Genomic DNA, 16,682 nt, shown 5'->3' on the forward strand with positions numbered 1-16,682 from the left:
CCCTCCGGGCCTTTTTACTCTGCATATTAGAATTCTCTGAAATCAAACTTCACAAAGTTTGATCCTATTTATATGAAAAAATATTAACATTTGCCATGCTAAAGTTATACAATATGAAACTTTAAGTCATGACACATCTATTGATATAGATTTCAGATTATGAATGTTGGTACTTTTTTCTATAAAGTTGATCAAATTTTACGAGGCTTGACTTCAGTCAAATCTTATATGGGAACTAAAAAGGACCGGAGGGAGTACCGTAAGCCAAGTAAAAATATTGCACTTCAAGGATGCCCAGCGCTTCCACATGCATGGAGTAGGCGGAAAACTGACCCAACCCTGACAAAGCAAGCGATACACCGAGCTTGCCGAATATTCATCCATGGCAGACCAAGGCCAATGAAAAGAACCATGCACCTCAGGTTCAATCTGGACCTCAGCTTTTAAAAGTGTCACATACTACGTAGCTACAACCAAATCAGTCAAACGACCAAAAACAGTGTCATTTAAACATAGCCAAACCGGTCAGCGTAACCACGGCACACACAAACTCAGTGCTAGCTCAGATTCCAGTCTACCCTACATGATCCCCACGAGAATGAAAAAAGATCGGACTACATATGATGAAAACAGCAGCAGAGATCGAATCCTAAAGCAATGAACCATTGTTGAGTGTGCCAAGATGACCAGATGTCTTGTCCTTGCACGCGGGGCAAATGAAGCCAACAGAGTCGTTCTGCTGCTCAGCCGTGCCAAAATGCTGGAACCTTGTGTTGCACCACACACATACGGATTGGAGCACGCCAACCATCTTGGACAGGTCCCAACCTAACTGGACCGGAGGGCAGCTCCCGAACTGCGGTGCATAACCCAGCATCAACGTTGGCTCATAGCCTAGCATCAGTGTTGGCTCGGGCACGGGCACAGGCACAGGCATGGGATTGTGTCTGCCCATGTTCCCGAACTGTGGAGCTCCAGCTGAGGCCATCCGAAGGTGCTCCTCAAAACTAGGATATATTTGCTGCTTCTGTGCACCAAATCCAAGTTGCAAATCGCACTGTACAAAATATATTACCAGAGTCAACACGCAGATGGGTAAAAGTGTAAAACACATAATGGATAACGGTGTTGCTGCTATATTAAGAGAGAGAATGTTCATAATAAAGCATACGATGGTTATAGCAGCAATTACATCTGTTCAGCTATTGCAATAGTTACGCCAACATGCTACATTGTGTGACACTGTGACCTCACATTTACGTCTTTTCAGTTAACAATCGAACAACCGTATTTATTTCTTCCTTCTATAGTTGCACATTTTAGTGACTGCTGATTGAAGTTCAAATGAAACATCATTTGTTCATTGCATGATATGTGTGGAAAGAATATATACCATTGAAGATTTAAGTAAGCATTATATACCAATTTACTTAGTGAAATTTCCAAATAATTGTTGAGCAAAACCAGCATGTGAGGATACCCAGTCAAATTTACCTGATCTTGAATAAGTCTGCTCATTGGACCACCTTCAACGGAACGAACCAAAGAGGTCAAGCTACCAAAATTGGTGTGCATGGACATAAAATCATCGACACTTGTCCCACTTGTGCCTGCCGCAGGGAGTGAGTCAATGGCAGGATCGCCACCATTGTACTGAGTTTCCAGGTCGCTGTCAGATCTTTCCAGAGCCTCAAGCATGGAACCCTTGATATCAAAATCAAGTTCATTTGGTTCACTGCGACTGGTGGAGCCACTTACAAAAGAACTCCTCATACCGTGGAAATCAATTCCATCAGTTCCAGTACCACCAGTCAGTGTATTTAGATCAGATATTGAGTAGCAGCTTGAGTAATCAGTCTTCATATTCATAGCATTATTCAGCTGAGCAAAGCTAGTTTCTGCCATAGCACCAGTGAAGATGTCATTGTTGTAAGCTTCAGCATCAAAACCTGGTTCATTACTTGATATGTTCCGTGAGTTCACAAACTGTTCCTTGGCATTATCATCACGTCGGTTGTCGTTGTTCTTAATTTCAGAATTCATTGAGCAATTAGTGAAATAATCCACACTAATTTGAGGAGGAGAGACAGGATTCATGTTCAAATTGGATTGATACACCATGTCATTGCTCTGATTGACGAAAATTTCAGCCTTAGAAACATTGTTCTGATTGACAAAACTTTCGTCCTGACAAACATTGTCATCATTAGAGCTAGCACCAAAACATTGGGCAAGAATGGACGATCGATTGCCATCATGAAGGGCATTAGACGTTTCACAGTTTGCACCAGAAACAGGAGAAGATACTGTATCTAAGCACGAATTGAGGTTGACCTCCTTTATTCTGACATCAATGTTCATCCCATCATCAATGTTGATTGCATCATTTTTCAAGGCAGTCACTCCACGATCAGTTTGATCCACAACAGGTTTATCATATTCAGAGCTAGTAGAATTCAGCACATCGCTGAACTTGCAAGCTATCTTGCTGTTATCTACCTCCATGCTGTTGGAACTAAGATCAGGCTCATCCAAGTTGGCAGACAGTGGATTGTTTTCCACCTGATCATTAAAACCAGTTTCTCCAGGAAAACCTCTAAATTTGTGATCCAGCATATCACAGTGCTCAGGAACTTGTTTTGGCAGTGTTATATCAGTACAGTCCATTGGATCATCTGCGCAACTTTTTTCACCTGGAGCATCTGTAGTACATGGAACATCCTGAGGTATCTTAGAGATTTCATGAGACCTGTCAAAACTTCCTGAGCAATCTGCGATGGAAAATTCCAAATCTTTTGAGCTGTCTTGCTCATGAACTTCTGGTTCAGGAGACTTGCAAGTACCAAGGTTGCTTGCAACATCAAAGGCAAGAGGCTCTTCAGCTATATGACATGCTCCATCATGGATTTCATGGTCACCAGAATTATCAACATGTTCCTTTTGATGTCCAGCGAAAGGCTCTGTAGCAGAAAGTGCTTTTTCCTGTTGAGGTAAACCAGTAGTCTCCTGAGGAAGGTCCTTCTGATGCCCAGAGACAGGCTCACCAGCAGAAGGCTCTTCTGCCTGTTCAGGTAAGCCAGTTATCTCTTGCAACCCACATGGTGCCGCAGCCAAGGCTAGTTGAGCACCTACATCTCCTGAAGAAGCTCCGCCAAACAGTTCTGCTGGACTCTGACCTTGACTTTTAACATCAGCTACACCATGATCAAAATAGCCAGGTTTATCTTCAGAGGTCCTCTGACTTTCCTGAGTCTCAAGCTTTCCATCTTTACCGACTCCCAGGCCAACAGATTTATCAACCTTGCGCCTTTTAGCTTTCCTTTGATGAAAGGACAACTGATGCTGCACATAGGCACTCTGGTCCTCAAAAGTCAAATTGCATTTTTTGCACTCTTTCCTGACTGCTTCTATCGGAGCTTCATCTTTATAAGGTTTTTGTCTCTGTCCCTGAGAATCACCATTGTGAATGGGCAATGTAACAGAAGTGGCTGACACTGCACTTTGCATGTCCCCAGTTGAATCATTTTGCTGGTGAAGACCTGCAGTCTAATTAAACATTTCATGAAGTTAAGCAGTGGAAATTAAAGTGCAGACTGCAAAGATAAGGTGCATACTAAGAAAAAACTCACATTCACAGCACTCAAGTCACAAACTTCCACATCGTTATTCTGAACAGTGGTTGGCTTTGCCTCCACATATCCAAGAAGTGACATGAAATAGGAAGAAACTTCTCTGCAAGTAGCAAACTGATGTCCCCTGGGGCTGGAAAGTATGGTATGCACAATTAGCTAAGGCAAACGTGATAATGGGAAATCAACATGAAAAACACAATTTGCTACTCCCTCCGTCCCAAAAAGTTGTACTGAAGTTGAGACACTTATTTTGGGGTGGAGGGAGTACTTGATTAGATGAAACAAACATCACAAACCATGTAGCAAGCCCAACGGAGAATATAAACACTGCACAGACAGGCTACAGTGCTACACTGTTCTAATAAAGAGGTACCATCTTGATTAGGGTCTTCATTAAATATAAGTCTTTGTAGAGATTCCACAATGGACTACATACGGAGCAAAATGAATGAATCTATACTCTAAAATGCATTTATGTACATCCGTATGTGGTTCATAGTGGAATCTCTACAAAGACTTATATTTAGGAATGGAGGGAGTAGAAATTTAGCATGGATCTTTTTCTCCAAAACCATAACTTATGCAAAGCACAATGAGAGTGGTAATAAATCTTCGAAAAGAGAGAAAAATCACTGAGTTGGTGATATACAAAAAAAAAGAATTATACATATATTGGTGCATGTCTAATAAAAAATACCCACGGAGAGGGTGTGTAAAAAAAGATATGCCATATCACCATTCAAGAAAAAGTGGAATCGCTTAAGATGACTGGAATAATCATAAATTACTTCTGAGTATCAAGATGGTATGTGCATAATATGGGCACTCACCCTTGATCAGCAACCCATGTTGCCGTCAAGGTTTGAGGGCTCGTTGAAGAAGAGAGGGATTAGAGAATTTGTTTATTCTTTTTTCTCCAAAGGCGGCAATGATTAGCCTTATGTACAAGACACTGTAAGAACTAAGAAGATTGGAAGCAAATTAGTTCGAACATGAAGAGGCTTGAATCTAATTACCTCAAATAATTCTTCCTTAGGCTAAGTCTGGTTTTGGGGTTAAGACATGGATTACTGGGTTAGAGCTCCCCCCATCCACCCCCCCCCCCCCCCCCCCCAACACACACACACACCCAAACACTCTTGGATTAGGGAGGGTTATGTTAACCTGGCTAGAGTCTTTTAGCAGTCTTAACACAGGACTAAATATCCCCCTACAGTTAACTCTTCGAGGTTCTATTTTCAGCTACTAACCCAGTTGATCTGGCTAATCTTGCCAAAAAGAAAAAATCAAGCAAATAAAGAAAAGCAGTGCCTGAACCCTAGAACTAAAGCAAATATAAAAAAACATTGTTCCATAACTTTAGAAAACGAAAATCCTAGAATCCTTATCAGGACAATTTATACTTTGGAAGTATCACGAAAATCCTAAAATCCTTATCAAGAGGCTTTAAAAAGGATGAAAGGAGGCAAGGCGATGGGCCCTGATTGTATCCCCATTGAGGTGTGGAAAGGTCTCGGGGACATAGCGATAGCATGGCTAACCAAGCTTTTCAACCTCATCTTTCGGGCAAACAAGATGCCAGAAGAATGGAGACGGAGTATATTAGTACCAATCTTCAAGAACAAGGGGGATGTTCAGAGTTGTACTAATTACCATGGAATTAAGCTGATGAGCCATACAATGAAGCTATGGGAGAGTCATTGAGCACCGCTTAAGAAGAATGACAAGCGTGACCAAAAATCAGTTTGGTTTCATGCCTGGGAGGTCAACCATGGAAGCCATTTTCTTGGTACGACAACTTATGGAGAGATATAGGGAGCAAAAGAAGGACTTGCATATGGTGTTCATTGACTTGGAGAAGGCCTATGATAAGATACCGCGGAATGTCGTGTGGTGGGCCTTGGAGAAACACAAAGTCCCAGCAAAGTACATTACCCTCATCAAGGACATGTACGATAATGTTGTGACAAGTGTTCGAACAAGTGATGTCGACACTGATGACTTCCCGATTAAGATAGGACTGCATCAGGGGTCTGCTTTGGGCCCTTATCTTTTTGCATTGGTGATGGATGAGGTCACAAGGGATATACAAGGAGATATCCCATGGTGTATGCTTTTTGCGGATGATGTGGTGCTAGTTGACGATAGTCGGACGGGGGTAAATAGGAAGTTAGAGTTATGGAGACAAACCTTGGAATCGAAAGGGTTTAGGCTTAGTAGAACTAAAACCGAGTACATGATGTGCGGTTTCAGTACTACTAGGTGTGAGGAGGTTAGCCCTGATGGCCAGGTGGTACCCCGGAAGGACACCTTTCGGTATTTGGGGTCAATGCTGCAGGAGGATGGGGGTATTGATGAAGATGTGAACCATCGAATCAAAGCCGGATGGATGAAGTGGCGCCAAGCTTCTGGCATTCTCTGTGACAAGAGAGTGCCACAAAAGCTAAAAGGCAAGTTCTACAGGACGGCGGTTCGACCCGCAATGTTGTATGGCGCTAAGTGTTGGCCGACTAAAAGGCGACATGTTCAACAGTTAGGTGTGGCGGAGATGCGTATGTTGAGATGGATGTGTGGCCACACGAGGAAGGATCGAGTCTGGAATGATGATATACGAGATAGAGTTGGGGTAGCACCAATTAAAGAGAAGCTTGTCCAACATCGTCTGAGATGGTTTGGGCATATTCAGCGCAGGCCTCCAAAAGCTCCAGTGCATAGCGGACGGCTAAAGCGTGCGGAGAATGTCAAGAGAGGGCAGGGTAGACCGAATTTGACATGGGAGGAGTCCGTTAAGAGAGACCTGAAGGATTGGAGTATCACCAAAGAGCTAGCTATGGACAGGGGTGCGTGGAAGCTTGCTATCCATGTGCCAGAGCCATGAGTTGGTTGCGAGATCTTATGGGTTTCACCTCTAGCCTACCCCAACTTGTTTGGGACTAAGGTTTTGTTGTTGTTGTTGTTGTTGAAGTATCACGAATATGCCAGACATGGAAATTGGCAGAGGCATCAGGCAGCCAGCCAAACATGTGGTTAGGCATACTCTTTCAGTTAACACTCGCTACCAGACAACAAAGCATACCTGGATTGAGCATTATATACACAAAAAGGAGACAGAAAGAATGAAACCAAAACCAAATAGGACCAACTAACTGATGGTTAGATTACAAATTTGTACTAGGTATGCATGCAACACAATCAGAGGCGCTTACAAGGATACAAACAGGACCACTATGTATGCAAGTATTACCAAAAGGCAATAAAAAATTAGATGCCAGACATCTTGAAATAACACCTTGCAAATGCTACTCCAACTAGAATAAAAACAAAATGGACTTATATAGCCAGAAACCCCACTGTCATGATGCTTATGTTTCTAATATATATTCTAATGCAGTTATGCTTCATCTGGTTACTGAAATCAGTATCATTGACTTCTTAGAAGACATTTATTTTCATACTACAAAACCCATTTCTCTACAATATAAATATGAGAAGGAATCATGATCCTTGTGAGAAGCACTGCATCCATTCACAGCGCATCACATTTGGATCATAAAACCTAAATCATTTGCGCATAGAAGGTTACAACACCTATCAAGTGTCAACCATCATCCACTATCACTAGAATCAGAACAAGCTATACACATTGAGCAGAACAAACCTAACATAGCGGCGGCAATTGATCCAGGCAGCACGCTCCTTCCGTTTAATCCCAAGGATTAGCTTCCACCCACGGGGCAGGTGGTCACCGAATATGGCTGCTTCCACAAACTTCCTCCGCCGCCTCCGACTCCCCCACTGCCCCTCCAGCTCATTCATGAAACCCAGCAGCTCGGATTCCAGAGCCAGTCCTGCAGTCCGATTCCGTATCTCCTCCCCATACGGATCCACTAACTCCGCGAGTCTAGCCAAATCAACAGCCACCCCCTTCGGGTTCGTCAAATCCCGGTCTGGGTCCGGGAGCTGCTGGATCGGCACGGAGGCCACGGGGGGTGCGGGCACCGGTATCGTGGGTGCGGGTATGGGTATAGGGGGTAGCTGTTGGAGTGGAATCGGCGGTGGTGGTGGCAGATAGGAGGGGTCGTCGCGCGCAAAGAGCTGCTGGAGGTGGAACACAATGAGGCGGTTCTCGGAATCCTCCTCGGTGGGGGCGGCGACGGCGGAGGAGGAGGCGGTGCTAGGGGTGAGATTGTGGGGGAGATTGGTGGCGGCGCGGCGGCGGGAGAAGGTCTGCTTGCGGGAGCCGGCACTCTCGTTGAAGACGGCGCGATCGATCTTAGGGGGCGGGAGGAGGTCGGCGTCGCGGCGCCCGCGGCGGGGGTCGACGGCGTAGGGCGATGCGGCCGCGAGCGCCACGAGCTCCGACTGGGACAGCGCGCCAAGGTCCACCACGGGCACCACCTCCGTGCCCATGGCGGACGGCGGCGGCGGCTGCGGTTGCTGCGGAAGGGCAATTTGGGGTTTCGGTTTCGTTCCAGGGGAAACGGAAGAGGGCATGGGGCTATGCCGAGGATAGAGAGAGGAGAGGTCGGGTGAGGTGGGGTGGGCTCCAGATCGAACGGCTGTCCTCGCATCAAGGTTCGTGCGCTCCACTGATCAAATTGAAACACTGAGCCCCCAACTCCACCGCGAGGTCGCCGCCGCCCGAGCATATCGATGGCGCGCCGCCTCTTCTCCGCCGCGAGAGCTCTCGTCCCGCCGGTCCCAGTGCCTGCGCCGGCGCCGGTGCCCGCGTCTTCTTCCGCGGCCGCGGAAGCCGCGGCGTCGCTCCTGCCGCTGCTCCCGTGCAAGCGGCGGAAGAAGCTCCTGAAGAAGCTCAACAGCCCGCGCATCGCGCCCATCGAGCCCGAGGCCGACCGCCGCGTGCCGGCGCTCGACGCCGTCCTCGACCGCGACGCCGCCTTCCGCTTCCTCTCCCGCGCGCGCTCCTTCATGGCCTCCCTCCCGCCCCCGCACCGCATCCCCCTCGCCGAGGCCGGCAAGCTGTACCGCGAGCTCGGCTTCCCCCGCGGCCGCAGCGTCTCGCGCGCCGCCGCCCGGCACCCGCTGCTCTTCCACCGCACCACCGTGGGCTCCGTCCCGCACCTCGCTTTCACGCCGCTCATGTGCTCGCTCCTCGAGGAGGAGCGCCGCGTCCACGAGGAGCTCCTCCCCGCGCGGGTGCTGGCCGTCCGGAAGCTCCTCATGCTCACCGCCCACCGCCGCCTGCCCCTCGCGAAGCTCCACCACTGCCGCGCGGTGCTCGGCCTCCCCGACGACTTCCGGGACCGCGTCCGCGACTTCCCGGACGACTTCCGCGTCGCCGTGGACCCCGACGGGCTCCACGTCCTCGAGCTGGCGCGCTGGGACCCCGCGCTCGCCGTCAGCGCCCTGGAGCACGACTTCATGGTGGACGAGCGCCGCGTCCGGCGCACGTTCCGCTTCTCCGTCCCGCACAGCCGGTCGATGCCGCTGGACGGGGAGGAGGCGGAGCGCCTGGACGCGGCGACCACGTTCCCGCTGGTCTCGCCGTACACCAACGGCGCGCTGCTGCGGCCGTGGACGCCGGAGGCCGAGAAGTACCGCGTCGGGGTGGTGCACGAGTTCCTGAGCCTGACGCTGGAGAAGCGCGCGCTGATACACCACGTGTTCGAGTTCAAGGAGGAGCTCGGGCTCACGCGGCACATGTACCAGTCGCTGCGGAAGCAGACCCGCGCCTTCTACCTCGCCGGCACGGAGATGAACTGGGCCGTGTTCCTCCGGGACGCGTACGACGACGACGGCGTGCTCAGGGACAAGGATCCCCTCGTGCTCTTCAACGAGAAGCTGCAGGGCTACGCGTGCATGACCGAGATGGATCCCAGGAACACCATTGCTGAATGAATGCTGATGGGTGATCGATGCTGGAACTAAATTTGCTTCATTTGACCTTTTTCATGTTGTTTGTTCAGGTTCAGCTAGTTCATACTTGTATTGGCTGTAATTGGACGCCTTGTCTGTTGTGCAACGAGTCATATGCTAGATCTTGAAAATACAGGTTTGGGGCGGCTGAAAATACGCTCATGTTAGAAACTTTTCCCCGGACCCAATACCCTCTCCGGCGATTAGGGCTCGAGTGGATATTGGCGGCGCTAGTTGATCTTCGGCAGGGCGCACCGGATTTTGTTGCGGCGGGAGATGGCAATAGTGACTAATAGCAGCAGAAAGGTGAACGCCGGCGTGTAGTCGCTCGGCTCGGTTCGTCGTCAGATGGAGGAAGCCATTGGAAAACTTGATATCACGGAGGAAGAAGCGGTTCCTCTAGTACTTGACGATTCTTTTGAGTGTTCAAAACCGAAGTGGCTACTAGCAGGAATGATTCTTTATCACAACTTGTTTCATAGTATCAGACGATATCTAGCGCCCTTCGTTAGCATGGGGAAATCATTGTGGTCTGGTATTTCGTCTGCTTGAGGAGAACATGTTATAGGCTGAATTTGAATCTCAGCGGGATCAAGATTGTGTCTGGGAAGGCTCATCGTGGCATGTCGGTAAACATGCAGTGATTTTGAAGGGGTTTGAGGAATGTACGCAGCCATCGGGACTCGCTTTTGATAGGCTGCGGGTATGGAGCAAAGTTGTTAATCTTCCATATAATCTGAGAAATGATACATGGGCTTGGTGTAGATCGACAAGCATGCAACTCCTTTGCAAATTGACCTGTGGGAGGTTTTCTAAGGGTTCATGTCACCACTGATGTAAAGAAACCCTTGAGAAGGTGGGTTTGTGATTGATTCGGCAAGAAGGAACCATAATGATTGGTAGGATATCCAATATGAACAAATGTCTCACTTTTGCTTTTCATCTAGTCGCTTAGGCCACTCAGATCTTCTCTGACCGACTCCGGCATGAAGGATGAGGAAGGCAACTGGTCGTTTAAATATGGACCGCAATATCTGGGGAACGTCCCCTGGGAGCATTTTTTCCAACGAACGCCAAACTTGCCATGCCAAATCAACTAGGTTGTCGTGGTAATTTTGTAAGGATTGCCATGTTCGGAGGCGAAAATTGTCATGTAGCGTGTTTACAAAGTAGAAAAGTTGCTACGTTTCACTGAAAAATTGTCGCTCGTTCGATCGTGATCAGACGACTTTGGGGCTGTTCCCTGAAAAAGGCCTCCCGGGAACATTCCCAATTATCTTTTCCCTTAAACATAGCCTGAGGGCAATCGATGAAAGGTGCAAGTCGGGTTTTGGTGAGAACTCTTCAAAGGATCAGCATGACTCTCAATATAGCAGGAAAGAAGCCAATTCTTCGAACTCGCAAACTAGCAAAAATTGTGAAGTTACATCCCCTCTGAAACCGGCGTATCAAAATAAACGTAAAGGGGGCTGCAACAAAAACAAGTTTATCGCAAGGTAGAGATGCCACTTCTAACTTAGCAAACTCATCAGGACATTAGTGCAGATTTGATGGAGCTCAATGGTGAGTCGGCTACTGAGAAGGATGGTGATGAAGGCGATGAACTAGAGGATGAGAGGGATTATGAGAAAAGATGCCACTCCACCTAGTTCTGATAATTCTACAGTGGCAGCCCTTGCCCATCCCAATGAGCTTCATCAATTGGAACTGACAGGGGCTTGAGAACCCCGAGACAGTTCGAGAGATTCTCGAGATTGTGAAGCAAGGAGGGGCCTCCTATTGTTCGTTATGGAAACAAAAATTGGGGGTAAAAGAGCCGAACATTTGCAGACCGCTCTAGGTTTGATTGGTAGTTTGCCCGCCGATAGAGATGGACTTAGTGGTGGTGATGGTTTGTTCTGGTCTAATCAAGTGGATGTTAAACTTCAGATTTTGGCTCGGCTTATTTATTGATGTTACTGTTAGAAGTAAAAAAAACTCACAACCGGCTTCACCGTTTTTTATGGCAAACTGAGAGCTGAGAATAGGCACCACAGTTGGTGATTCTTGCGTACTTTGCATGCTATTAGGCATAGTGTTTGGTTTTGCATTGGCAATTTTAGTGAGACGTTCCATGCAAAAGAACACTTGAGTGTTAATGCCTATCCAGAGTGCTGGATGTATGTCTTTCACGATGGCGAGCGCTAGGCGCCGGCACACCGGCCCAAAATTTGGGCCGGTCGTACCATGTACATCAGATTAAACACTTTTTAGCCATGGACTCTTTCATCCCTATCATGCAGTTTCCTTTTTTTCCCCTACAAATCACGGAAGCACGCTTCGGCCTCTGGGGCACGAGCGCAATGGACGAGTGACATGACCCGCCGGATCTCCACTGCTCGCCGCCTCTCTCCGTTGCTCGAATCCGCCGTCATCGCACGTCCTCCTCATCTCGCTGTGGTTCCAGCATCATCCCTTGCCGGATGCAGCTCTGTCAAACGCGGGTCAGTAATTCGCGTCGCTCAACATAGCACGACATCGCCGCCCCTAGCTCGCCGTCGTGGTCGACCTGCACCACCGGATTCTTGCGAAAAAACACATCTCAGTCAAAAAGAACTCCGGTGGTCACTTGCAACAAAAGCAAAAACTGGTTCCAGCAAAAAAATACAGTTCTTCCAGCAAAACGACCCGAGCAACTAGAAAACCAGTAAAATCGCTTGAAGCAAAATAATTCCCTGGATCCAGCAAAAATTAACTACGGTTCCAGCAAAAACAAACGATGCAGCTCCCCCATCGTGTTGTTCTCATGGACGGTTCCAGGAAAGAAATGCAAGTTGTAGCAAAATCGGTACATGGTTCCAGCAAAAAATACCTCTCTCCCCGCCGCCCTCTGTTGGTCATAGCACCACAGACTATTGGTTGCAGCTATTTGCAAAGCCGGTTGCAGCTTCCCGTAGTGCCGGTTCCAGTAAACGGCGGCGTGCCGTCGCAGCTCTGGAGCAGCCAGTTCCAGCTCCCCGCAAGGCTGGTTGTAGCACCGTGTGATGCCAGTTGTAGCAGCCCGCGGAGCTGGTTGCATCATCGGTGTCGCTTGAGCTCGCCGTTTGCAGAGATGGTGGCTGGGCGCAGCATTTACGCATCCGCCCGTTGCAGCCTTCAGCGGGAAAGAGAGGGCTGATGAGGTGGGAGGGAGGGAGGAGAATGGAGGGACTCCAGTTAGATAAGAGGTTATAGCGGCGGGGGAGCTCGCTGGAGAAGCAAGTCGGCGGATCGAGGAGAGGTGTGCCCATCGGTCGCTTGAGAAGAGAGATGGGGAACGATGGGAGGGAGAAAAGAGAAAAAATGATGAAGGGATAAGAACGAACAGAGATAGAATGGAAGCTGAGAGGAGATGCGTGGGATTTGGACATGGATCCACATGGACGTGCGTCGTCAGCGCGCGACCGGCCCAAAACATAGCCGGTCGTCGGGCTGCAATGATTTCCCTTTCGCGATGTGGTGGCTGAAACTCCTTCCAGGATTTGGGTTGGATAGGTGTTCCCTTTACTTGGGATAATAGACAACAAGGCAATGCCAATGTTAAGGCTATATTGGATCAAGGGCTTGTGTATGATTCCTTTCTAGGCCTTTTTTATTATGCAAGTGTCAAGCACACTAGTTTAGCGGAATCATATTCCTGTTTTGTACTAGCAGAACTCAAAGCTGCATCACTGAATGATTAGCCAAAGACACCCCGTACGTTGTGGTACGAGAATGTGTGAAAGTCCCACTCTAACTATGATTCTTTTGTCAAGGATCTATAGCAAGTGGGGGCTGATCAGAGGGGTTTAAGTGGTGTCATTGAAGCCTTATTGTCCATCCAATAACATTTAGGCTCTTGGGGCATGAAAGAATTCGGTGGTTTATCGATAAAAGTTTGTAGGTTGCAGCAAAGGCGTGAACGCTTAAGAACTGCCTTGGTTTGCGTGGTCCGTCGGTAGAGGAAATGGTAGTGACAACGCGGTTGAAAGAAGCTTTACGTTAAGAGTCAAGAGGAAGCATGGCTTAAACAACATTCCTATGTGCAATCATTGCGTAAGGGGGTCGTAATACTAGTTATTTTCAAGCCCAAGCAGCTGGTGATGGTTCTATCTGTGTTGATCCGGATGATGTTAGGGAAGATATTCTCAATTTGCACAAGTCATTGTATCATTCGTGAGGTTTTAACGAGATGCATGAATTGTTAGATGTTTTCACTCCTCGGGTCTCAAAACCTATGAATGAACTTCTTGAAAAAATTGCAGTTGAGGAGCTGAAGAAAACATTGTTTGACATAGCACCGTCAAATGCTTCGGGAGCTCATGGTTTTACTATTGGTTTGTACCAAAGTAATTGATATCAAAAACAAAATATTTGTTCCCCTTGATTTTTGTGTTCAAATTTCACTTTTCTTTGACATATCCAAAAAATCATAATATAGGCACTATATGTAAGAGCATAGGAAGAAAGTTCATGGGGAGTTCATCCTCCTCTTCTTCAAAGGAGATGAGTGTAGGATCAAAAGTATGTCTAGAGGAGGGTGATTAGACTACTTAACCAAATAAAACCTAACCTTTTCCCAATTTTAGTTGTTGGCAGATTTTGGCATTTCTAGCAAGTCAAGCATCACCCTACACATGCAATTCTAAGAGTATAGCAGCGGGAAGTAAGGCATGTCACATATAAGTAAAGGAGGGGTTTGGAGAAGGCAAACGCAATGGGGACACAAAGATTTTTGACGTGATTCTGATAGGTGGTGCCATCGTACATCCACGTTGATGGAGACTTCAACCCACGAAGGTAACGGCTGTGCGAGTCCACAAAGGGCTCCACCCACTAAGGATCCACGAAGAAGCAACCTTGTCTATTTCATCATGGCCTTGTCCTCGCAATGTGGTCAATAAACAGGATATTCACTTCAGAGACATGGAAAATAATGAAAATAACCTTTTGTCATATTCTCCAAGATCGACGAGCCTTCATGATTTGATACTGTCCATGAATAAGTATCTTTTCACCTCTAAGGGAAATGGAGTAGGTCGACAAAAACATCATATTGTGACCAAGCGCAAGTCTGACTCGACCATGGTCAGGCATCTGTATAGGAACAATAAAACTGGGCAATTTTTATTTCAAGAAGAACACAGTTGTAAAACTGTGTATAAGCAGGAGTCCATGAACAGCATATATAACAGAAAGTATCTCATACCATCAGTTTCTGGACACAGTTGGACCCGTTCAATGTGTGCACCAGTAACACACATATCCCACGTGGCTTTCCACCATTGGAATGTTGCACAAGGTCCTCAAGACGATCAATAAAGTGTAGGAAATGGTGGATGTCGTCCCAGTCAACTTCAGTGCCATTAGTAACAGTGGGGTTCTTATCAAATAACAAACAAGGAGTGTCCTGCACTTTGTAATAACCTACGCGTCTCACCAATTATAAGAAATATTAGTTAGAAGTAGCATCATTGTGAGAGAAGGGAATCACAAAATTGTTGCTACTTCTAAAGTCAATTTGTGATTAGTTAGACAGAATAGGTGGATTACAAAGTAATAGAGGCAACATGCAAGAACCAGATACAAAACTAACATGGATGTACTACTGTAACGACGTCAGGGTGGATGGTCGATCACAGAGATGACAAGACCAGGTTCTGCTATTTCCATCAACATCCGTGTGCCAACTTTCAGTCTATAACACTTGACAAAGTTTATCCAAGTTCGGCCATAAAAAAAGAGCGATCTTGTTGGTTAATGAATCCTAGTGTGAACTTATATCCATGGCGTGTCTCCAATGTGACCATTATACTGGTGTATTCAGTTATGGCAAGGCCGATCTTCTTGAGTACATGTGTTCTGGCGGAGCAAGGGATGCACTGCAGGAAAAATAATACGAGAACACAATTTATTCGCTGTCCAGATCTAGGAATAATTTCCTCTTTCATGTTAGTGTTGAGTATGGTACTAGTACCTTTTATCCAAACTAGCACAAATGCCCGTGCGTTGTAATGGGGAAAAAGTTTAGTTCACATGGACCATGGTTGGCGGGGTCAAGGAACGATGTCACGGGACAATGGTTCTTATGTCGAAAAACATATGCATCATTTGAGCATCATGAGTTCACTACATGGAGTTTAAGACATGGGGTATGATTCAGATTAAATTGATCTGATTGTCAATGTTTTCTTATGGAAAAACTTTTTATGTATTCATAACTTCATTGCAATATAAAGAACATCAAAAATAATAAAAATGTAATAATTTAAAAAATACATTGTGTGTTTCAACGAAAAATAAAATTAATGCAAATTTAGTCAGGAATATTAATGCCAATGGCAATGTCCGGAAAGATAATCCTAGTTCCTATGACCAAAGGTTGGCCGGGTCAAGGAACCATGTCACGGGACAACGAACGCTGATGAAGAAAGATGCATCAATTGAAGATCACGACATGGAGTTTGGAACATGGGTAGGATTCGAAGTAAATTGATCTGATTGAAAATCTCTTTTACGGAAAAACTTTGATTTATTTGTAGCATCATGACAATATAAAGATCATTAAAAGTAATGAAATTTAAATAAGTTATAAAAACTAAATCGTGTGTTTGAACAAAAAAAATTGAGATAAACAACTTTTGGCTCTGTGATTGAATAGTTAGGAGGACAATGATATTCCTAGCCCATCAGGATTCAAGTCGTAGACTTGACATAGATGCTAGCATTATTTTAAATTTATTTCAGACTTCCACGAAAGTTCGTTCAGTGGGAGAAGATGTTCCTCCCACTAAAGGTTCTAATAAGAATAGGGTGTACATATATGCGTTCATAGGAATAAGTATATGCTCGTGTTTGTGAGGGACTTCAATTATACTGTGTTAAAAACCCTAAAATATGTATCATGCATGTCCTTTTCTTAAGTAACAGGAAAGGATTAAAAAATTGAGATAAACAACTTTTGGTTGTGTGTGTTCCACCCGGCACGTACTCCCTCCGGTCCTTTTTACTCTGCATATAAGGATTGTCTGAAGTCAAACTTTGTAAAGTTTGACCATATTTATATGAAAAAATATTAACATCTACAATGCTAAATTTATACAATATGAAAACTAAAGTCATGACGCATCTAATGTTGTTGATTTCACATTCTGAATGTTGGTATTTTTTTGCTAT

The 16,682-nt window shown here is 46.2% G+C and overlaps 2 protein-coding genes across 2 annotated transcripts; one reads left to right on the top strand and one right to left on the bottom strand.

Annotated features, from left to right (window-relative positions):
* Positions 1-400: 400 nt before the first annotated feature.
* On the bottom strand, positions 401-8,126 carry LOC125509636 (uncharacterized). Its single transcript, XM_048674652.2, has 4 exons — positions 7,291-8,126; positions 3,630-3,762; positions 1,495-3,546; positions 401-1,057 (listed from the first exon to the last, which is right to left on the bottom strand). The coding sequence occupies exons 1-4, from the start codon at positions 8,124-8,126 to the stop codon at positions 650-652; spliced, it is 3,429 nt and encodes a 1,142-aa protein (XP_048530609.1). The 3' UTR covers positions 401-649.
* Positions 8,127-8,285: 159 nt separating this feature from the next.
* On the top strand, positions 8,286-9,640 carry LOC125509637 (Ubiquitin carboxyl-terminal hydrolase family protein). Its single transcript, XM_048674653.2, has one exon. The coding sequence runs from the start codon at positions 8,286-8,288 to the stop codon at positions 9,489-9,491; it is 1,206 nt and encodes a 401-aa protein (XP_048530610.1). The 3' UTR covers positions 9,492-9,640.
* Positions 9,641-16,682: the final 7,042 nt, after the last annotated feature.

Source organism: Triticum urartu, chromosome 5A, assembly GCF_056163025.1.
Source record: "Triticum urartu cultivar PI428250 chromosome 5A, HENAU_Tu73, whole genome shotgun sequence".
NCBI lineage: Eukaryota > Viridiplantae > Streptophyta > Magnoliopsida > Poales > Poaceae > Triticum > Triticum urartu.

What these genes read in the sequence shown, in the direction of transcription:
- LOC125509636 (XM_048674652.2), bottom strand. Translation starts at nt 8,126, where the DNA reads ATGCCCTCTTCCGTTTCCCCTGGAACGAAACCGAAACCCCAAATTGCC. An exon ending in AATTGCCGCCGCTATGTTAG is followed by an intron (nt 3,763 to 7,290) that starts GTTTGTTCTGCT and finishes CATACTTTCCAG; the next exon opens with CCCCAGGGGACATCAGTTTG. An exon ending in GCAGACTTATTCAAGATCAG is followed by an intron (nt 1,058 to 1,494) that starts GTAAATTTGACT and finishes TATTTTGTACAG; the next exon opens with TGCGATTTGCAACTTGGATT.
- LOC125509637 (XM_048674653.2), top strand. Translation starts at nt 8,286, where the DNA reads ATGGCGCGCCGCCTCTTCTCCGCCGCGAGAGCTCTCGTCCCGCCGGTC.